The sequence below is a fragment of the Balaenoptera physalus genome, assembly GCF_965194825.1.
Source record: "Balaenoptera physalus genome assembly, chromosome: 5".
Lineage (NCBI taxonomy): Eukaryota > Metazoa > Chordata > Mammalia > Artiodactyla > Balaenopteridae > Balaenoptera > Balaenoptera physalus.
This window is the reverse complement of record NC_138884.1, coordinates 118,874,810-118,883,276: the sequence shown is the minus strand read 5'-3', so window position 1 is coordinate 118,883,276 and position 8,467 is coordinate 118,874,810. Positions and strand designations below refer to the sequence as shown.

Below are 8,467 nucleotides of genomic sequence, written 5' to 3'. Positions count from 1 at the left end.
TCCATCAGTTACCCTCTCTCTCTGTTGGATCTTTCTCATCAGCATACAATTTACTCTAGTTTTTCTCCTTTCTTTTTAAACTATCCTATCTTGATTCTGTATTATCCTTCAACTATGTCCCATATCTCTGCTCCTTTTTTCAAGCCAAACATCTTCAGGGTTGTTCTCACATGCTAACTTCATTTGACTTCTAATTCACTCTTTCCAAAAAACGTTTTTTTGTATGTGTGTCAAAATGATAATATCCAAATAGTTTACAGTCAAATAATTCAATAAGGAATTTTAAAACAGAGAGCAATTTTCCTTCCCTGGAGGCAACCACTCTTAAGTCTTTTAGCAAATTCTCTTGGTATATATCTCCATATCTTGAAACAATGGGTGTATTGCTATTCTTGGTCTTTATGTTTTAGACAATATCTCTTGTTCTCTCACTATGGAAAATGAGGATTTATCTCTTTCCTCTCCTATTATCATCACACACACACCCACCCACCAACACACACACACTCACTGTATCCCCTCAAACTCTCCAGCTAGTCATACCGCAATTTTTTTAAGGTTTATATTCATAGTTTACATTATTATGACTAAATATGTGTGATTTAGAGCAGAGCCATGTAGTAAAACTATTATTAGCCTTCCTTTCCAGCATGATATTTTTCCTCTGGAGACAGTTTCTTTTCTTTTTCTTTTTTCTTTTTGTTTTAAGTGGGCTTGTGTGGTTTTCTTTGAAAAAATTCTTTGTTTTTTCTCATCTTAAAAAAAAGTACTCTTACATAAAAAAGAAATAGTATAGAAATATGCTTTTTTTAAATCTTGATCTTTTGTTAAGAAATATGCTTTTTTTAAAAAAAAAGAATATTTCATAAGTGGCTCTGGCAAACACTTCTGGTGCCCATCTGCATCCACTTTGCCCTTACTACTGTGTAGCATGCCATTTTGACTTCTATCTGTGAATACACTGCCATCTCTTTGCATGAGGGCTTTCTCTGGGACTAGTGCCCTCTCTACAGATGTGCATTGCAATGCAAAAGTACCAGAGAATGAACACTCCCTGGGAGCAGTCCTTGAATAATGACTGAAGGGAGTTGTATCAATACCCTAGTTCTCTCCCTCAGGTGAGATACTCTGAAGGACATGCTCTACACTGTTTCTCAGAGTTCCCTGGTGGGATTTAGCTCCAGTTACCCACCATGGCTGCTTGATAGCACACTCTTTATTGACTTGCTTCTTGTTCCTGTATCACTCCACTAATGGTGTTTCCTGGGATCACCTCCCAAATAAATGACTTGTACTCGAATCCTTCTTTCCATGCCTGCTTCTTCAACAACCCAAACTAAAACAATAGTGCTGAGTATTTCCTGTTACATCACATTTTAAGGTACATGATATCTCCTGTCCCAGCTTTAGAGATGCTAAGATTAACAAGTGGACGCAGGTGGTGTCAGCCTGATGCGTCCATTATAAAATTCCCTTTCCTACCTGTATTAGTCAGGGTTCTCTAGAGAAACAGAACCAATAGGATAGATAAATAGATAGATAGGAATTGGCTCACGTGATCATGGATGCTGAGAAGTCCTAAGATCTGCAGTCAGCAAGCTGGAGACCCAGGAGAGCTGATGGTGTATATTCCAGTATGAAAGACAGCAAGTTCGAGACCCAAGAGCCAACATTTCAGTTCAGTTCTGAAGGCAGGAAAAAATCAATGCCTCAGCTCCAGGAAGTAAGGCAGGAGGAGTTCCCTCTTACTTGTGGAAGAGTCATCTTTTTGCTCTACTCAGACCTTCAGCTGATTGGATGAAGACCACCACATTAGGGGGGCAAGCTACTTTACTCAGTCTACTGATTCAAATGTTAATCTCATCTAGAAACACAGACACACCCAGAATAATGTTTAACCAAATATCTGGGCACCCCATGACCCAGTCAAGTTGACACAAAATTAGCCATCACACTACCTTTCACCTAATACTTTTATCAGTCGTTAATGGTTATTGCCTATATCAATTACCCCCTCAGGTGTATTTTTGGCCGTGCCATACAGCGCAGGATCTCATTTCCCAAACCAGGGATCGAACCCGTGCCCTCTGCAGTGGAAACTCCAAGTCCTAACCACTGCATCGCCAGGGAATTCCCTCGTCAGTTATTTAAAATGGTTATTTTTAAATGCCAACATTCCTTCTGCATTTATTAGCTAAAATTCTATCAGTCTGAACTTTCCCTTATCAACTATTTGATTACCCTGAAATACAGTTTGTACAGAAAGGGTGCGATAAATGTACCCTTTTTAAAAAAAAAAAAAATATTTGTTTATTTATTTGGTTGCATGGGGTCTTGGTTGCATGGGGTCTTAGTTGCGGCAGGTGGGCTCCTTTGTTGCAGCACGTGAGCTCCTTAGTTGCGGTAGTTGGGCTCCTTAGTTGCAGTTTGCAGGCTCCTTCGTTGTGGCATGCGAACTCTTAGTTGCGGCATGCGAACTCTTAGTTGCGGCATGCATGTGGGATCTAGTTCCCTGACCAGGGATCGAACCCAGGCCTCCTGCATTGGGAGTGTGGAGTTTATCCGTTGTGCCACTAGGGAAGTCCCAATGTATTCTTTTTGATGACTTAGTTTTCTAAGTAGTTATCACTAATTTAATCCCAAACTCTGTCACCTACCTAAATTATTTTCAGTATGGTCATTCCCGGCAAATGCTCTATCAATTTCATCATCTTAAACAGGGCTCTCCAAGGGCTTCCTGACTTCTTGGAGAGCCTTCTGAATGATTATCTTCTAGACCTGGTATACTGCTGTCATCCTGGGATCTCCCTTCACTAGAATTCCCTCCAGTTGTTTCCTGTGTCGGAACTCCTATTCTCCGGATGCCATGTTTTTCTCTTTCTATTTAGGTGAAGCGTATCCTCTAATATTTCTTTAAGAGAGGGTGTATGATAATTCTAGATTCTAAATTGGAAATATTTTTCTTTTCCTTTTGCGGAAATACTTTTCTTTTAGAGCTCTGAAACTATTGTTCCATTTGTCTTCTAGCTCTTGGTGTGTTTATTGATAGCTTCGATTCATTTATACTCCTGATTCTTTCTTTGTGAACTCTCCATCTTCTCCTTGGAAGCTTGTAGGATTTCCAGACAATTTCAGAACACTGGGGAACACTGTTTGGAAATTTCATAGTGCTGTGCTTTGTGTGTTTGATTTTTATCTGTTGAGCTGGACATTCAACGAATGTCTAAAGTCCTTCAGTTACAGGAAATTTTGTTGAATAATTTCCTTGGTTATTTCCTCTGGTGGGTTTTCTCTTTTTGGAACTCTTAATATTTGGATCTTAAATTTCCTAGACTGTTCTTTCTTTTTAAAAATTCTCCTCTATTTCTCATCTTTTGGGGTTTTTGCTCTGCATTCTGAAAGATATGTTCTTCACCTTTTCTTCCACTCCTGCTATCTTGTTTTTAATTTCCAGGAGACCAATTTTGTTTCCTGAATACCTATAGCATTGCCATTTCATTGCTAAATCTTTCAATATGTTTCTCTAAAATTACTCCTTTAAAGATATAATAACAACACCATTATCATGCCAAAAGAATGTCTTTAATATCAAGAGTCTAGGGACTCTCTAAATTTCCTGTATTTAAAAAGATTTTTTTGTTTGAAGCAGTGTTCAAATAAGTTCATGTATTTCAATTGCTTGATAGTTCTCATAAGTTATCTTTTAATCTTTAGTTCTTCTTTATTTTTTCCTGTAATTGAATTATTGAAGAATCAGGTCATTTATGATGTAGTTTTCCACAGTTTGGACTTGACTGATTGCATTTATGGTGATTTTACATCTTCCTCTTTCCTCTGCATTTGCTATAAATTGATAATGAAACCTGAAGACTTGATTAAGATCAGTTTTAACTTTTTGGGGGGCATTAATACTTCATCAGGAAGCAGGAAATTTCTAATGTTCTTTATTTTCATGATTTAGCAGCCATTGAGGACCATTGTCTTTATCCATTTATTTCATTTAAAGTTGTAAAATGGTGACATTATAAAATCTACCTTTCCTTCCTAATTTATTAGCTATATGTCTACAAAGAAAAACTTCCTCTCATCAGCTTTTTCATTACCTGACTTACAGTTAGTGATGGAAGCCAGGGTAAATGCTTAATTCTTTCCTTTTATTTATAAGTTTTCAAAACAATGAGTTGGTTTATTAGCATCCTCCAAGTGTGACAATTAGTTCTTTTTAAATTGTCATCATTATGAATATTTAGATTTAAACATATTTGATTTATTTCAATACCTTATAGATATTATACCTTTAGTGCTCTAATTGTGCAATTTTGACAGGAGAAAGCTTCTTCAGTTTGGCTTTTGAGTCCTTTTGACATAATCCTAGTGGTTTTTTTTTTTTTTTTAATCCTAGTGGTTTTTGATAATTCCTTGTTTTGGATTTGACAGGATGTTTCAGGCTCATTTGCATGAATGATGTCTGAAATAATACATTTGAATTGATAGTATCAAGGTAAACTTATGATATATTTTACCTGAAAAAAGTCTTTCACTGAAAAAGTCCAGAAATATGGACTGACTCAGAAGCACTAAACAGTCTTAGAAGCCCAGATTGTGATATCTAAATACCATTCCCTTCTGAAAACCAGGAATCCTGGGACTCCTTAGAGAAATGGCTGATTCCAAATGTGGTGCTGTGTTTTCATTTGAACCTTTGGATCCTCTTCTAAGCTCATTCCGTTATTGGCAGAGTTCAGAAATATACTGAAATTCAGTTCTATATACAGACTGCAAATGAAGAATCCCCAAAGAAAAAGCTACAAGGAAACCATTGACAGTTTGAGGTCAAGTAACAAGATTGAAGTTTTAGAAATAACACGCTGACAGCAGTGTTAAGAATGGAGTGTGTGGGCAGCAGATGCATAGGATGCCCAGAAACAGGGATTAGTTGTGATTCATCCTGGATATGGGAAAGGCCTAATATTAACACAGTAGCAGTGGGGGAAATAAACAGGGGACTGATCTGCTAGCTATTAAGAATGTATGACTGTCGGGACTTCCTTAGCGGCGCAGTGGTTAAGAACCTGCCTGCCAATGCAGGGGACACGGGTTCGAGCCCTGGTCCGGGACGATCCCACATGCCGCAGAGCAACTAAGCCCGTGCACCACAACTGCAGAAGCCTGCGCGCCTAGAGCCCCTGCTCCGCAACAAGAGAAGCCACTGCAATGAGAAGCCCGCGCACCTCAACGAAGAGTAGCCCCCGATCGCCACAACTAGAGAAAGCCCATGCACAACAACGAAGACCCAGTGCAGTCAAAAATAAAAATTTAAAAAAAAAAAAAATGTATGGCTGTCAGCATAACTGATGGCAGCTTGGGCCTGTAGAAGTTCCTCCTGTCCTTCCACTGACCCTACCCAGGACTGTACTCTGCAGTAAATCACTTCTCTGTCGTCAAGGGCTTTGAAGTTAATAGATATTGTTTAATAATCATTAGGACCCAGTGGCCTCTATGCTATCTTAGTCCCCAGACAATGATGAGGACCTTTGCTGACATATTCCCAGTGCCCAGGAGACTAGTTACCCACTCATAGTCCTTGACTTAGGAATGCACTTCCTGTCTCTAAGCACTACTCCAATACCCTAGGTTAGCTATAACACTGTCCCAATGGTCCCTCAGCAGTGTGGATGCAGCTGTAAACGCTTCTGGATTAGTCCTCCATGATCTCACCCTGTAAGTTACTGTATAATAAACTGATCCATTGATTACATGGAGCCACCTGCCTCACTTCCTCAGTCTCAAGATACCATCTTAGTTTGGTGGGCATTTTTCATTCCCTCTTGTCCTCCAGCAAAGAGGCAGTAATGTCAGCTCTTAGGGATTGGTGTGTATTTGTAGGGTAGGGCATTGCGTTATGGAGGAGAAGTACTTCAAACAACTATCTTGGTGCCAGGGACAAGCTATGGAAAGGCCCATAGGGTACCGGGGGTGGAAGGGGAGACAACTCCTAGGGCAGGCTCCCCTCCATCCCCAGCCCATCCTCCTGTGAAGTAGCCATGGAATACTTAGGTGAATTTGAAAATGTCCTCCACACATGGACATTCTACTCTGTGGTAACCAAGGGCCCTCCCTCAGCCTGGATTTCATTCCTCTAAGGATTTCCTGAGAAGCTAATAGAGGCCCCTTTTTGGCTTAGCGGGTGAGAAGAATCTGACAGAAATCTCCTGAAAAGACATCTGCAAGTGGGGAAGGAGGCACCTTGCAGATAACCACTAAAACCAGAGAGATATTAATTACTGATGTCCAGGGATGGGGTACTGACTTTTTTTTTTTTTTGAAACTGTGCGTTGAGCAGAATTTTAAAGCTAAGTGGAACGTGTGGAGAATGAGCTGTTTAGCAAATCTTCCCTCTGCGAAGCTGGAAAATTCCTTTTTAAATGTGGCCAGGGCGAGGAGGGCACCGATATGGAGGATAGGAAACTGGTGGCCGGGTTTATGGAGGAAAAACCAGAGGGCCGGAAGACCACGTCAATGCCTTCTGCCATCTAGTAAACAGCAGCAGGCAGCCAAACCCGCAAAGAGCTGGGGGCCTGGTAACTTTCCTTGTCCTTCCAGGTCGAGGCCTGAGACGCGGTTCCTGCCTCTGCGCATGCGCAGCGCAAGGCGGCGAGCGGGGGAGGACTCTGGAAGTTCCACGACTACCTTCTCAGGCCCCGCCCCTTCTTCAGAATCAAGAGGGAGGAGCGTCGTGCGTGCTCACGTCGGTGCGCGCCCTGAAGCCCCGCTCCCACCCCCTGCGTCCGGTTCTCGTCCTTTGCTTCGCCCCACCCCACACACCTCTGCCCCGGACCCATTTCGGAGGCGGGGCCGAGGCGCGGCTCAGTCGGAGCCACGAGCACGAGCGCGTGCCTACGACAGCGCGTGCCAGCCCGGTCGCGAGGAGACCCCGCCTTCCCGTCCCGCCCCCGCCGGCCTCCCATCCTCCGACTACTCTCTGGACGCTGAGAACGAGGGCACCGGCGCGCTCTGCAGCCATGGAGGTTCCCGGTAGCCTGTGCAAGAAAGTCAAGCTGAGCAATAACGCGCAGAACTGGGTGAGTCGGAGCAGAGGTGCGGAGGAGGCTCTGGGAGGCTCCGGCTGCAGCTTGTTTCGGAGCCGCTGCCTCCCTTCCGCCTCGTCTGTATCCTCCCTGGAGAATTGGGGGTGGTACCCGAGGCCGCGGCGCCTTCCACCTGGGGCAGTGGGTTGTGCCGGGTGGAGTGGCGCGGCGGGGGCGGGGATTCGATCCAGGGTCCGTGGGAAGAACGCCCCCTTCTTCAGCTCCTCGCCTCAGAGGAGACCTCGAGGACGCTCTTTCGGCAGTGAGCTGGCGGCTGCTGAAACCTGCATCCCCCGAGGGGGAGCTGCCCGCATCCCCTCCAGTGGCCTGAAGGTCTGCGGAGGAGGCAGAGGCAGGCGTCTTTGGTACGTTTCCTGGTTTTTCTTGGCTCTGCCAGTGCAGTGAGCCCAGGTTTGGGTCCATCTCCACGTCTTTCCATTTCTGACTTTCAGCATGAAGGGAGAGTACCCAACAATGTGGCCATTCATGAGCTGAGACTGCCCTGAACTGAGGTTCTTTGTGATTCGCTGTTAAATCGGAATATCTAGCAAATAACATGGAAACAGTAAAATGTGGTGAAACTAATGGTTTATAACGTTTAGCAAGGACTGCCAGTTTGCTTTGATGGTTAAGCAACCTCAGAAGGTTGCTTACTTCCTTAATTATTCTTGGTAAGAAACAGCCTTAAGCTAAGATTTTGTTAAGTGCAGAGGGGGTGGGGTGGAGGAGGTGGTGTCCAGCTGTGGAGGCCGGAAAGATATCCGTTTTAAGTTTGGGTGGAAATTTTTATTTCACAGTACAGCAAGATTATGAGGTTTAAATGCAGCCTTGTAAATCGTCATTACCCTTGGTGAGTCAAAGAAAAAAAAGCCATTTCAGACAAATGTTCAAGTCATTAATTTACCACATCTGTTGTTACCAAGTATTCTCACCCGATTCCTTTCCCCTCTTAGTTATTTAACTCTTCCTTAGGTGATAAGGACGGAGAAGAGATAATAGGTGAATTAGACCATTGGAAAGAGCGCTGGACTAGCGGCCTGGTCTCTGGTTCCAGCTTTGCCGTGTAGTAGTTGTGTGATCCTGAGTAAAAACCCTCGACTTCTTTAAACCTCAGCTGACTTAAAGGTATAGTAGTGGTACTTCACTGGAGAGTTTTGAGGAGTAAAGAAGATAATGACTTGGAGAGTGCAGTGATAACACTGCTATGAAACTATTGCCACTGCTCCTGTTACCTTGAGATATTTCCTGGTTAGGGAAATACGGTTGGCTGAATTAGGGTGTTTACATGTCATTTCGGCTACACTGTCTGTAACTCATTTAGTGTTCCATTTGCCAAATAAGTGCGTGTTCTTTGTAGAGGCATGTGCTACTCATGGGGA

General features: G+C 43.1%; 1 protein-coding gene across 4 annotated transcripts in view; it reads left to right on the top strand.

Annotated features, from left to right (window-relative positions):
• The first annotated feature begins 6,732 nt into the window (after window positions 1-6,732).
• The window catches only part of PAPSS1 (3'-phosphoadenosine 5'-phosphosulfate synthase 1), a 104,217-nt gene continuing 102,482 nt past the window's right edge, over window positions 6,733-8,467 (top strand). Inside the window, exon 1 of one of the 4 annotated variants that reach the window (XM_082462834.1) lies at window positions 6,733-7,082. In XM_082462834.1, coding sequence (XP_082318960.1) covers window positions 7,023-7,082 — 60 coding nt within the window. In that variant the 5' untranslated portion in view covers window positions 6,733-7,022. Of the gene's footprint in view, window positions 7,083-7,284; window positions 7,454-8,062; window positions 8,214-8,467 lie in introns of those variants that run through there. The other 3 variants (XM_082462835.1, XM_082462836.1, XM_082462837.1) reach the window with 3 other exon arrangements.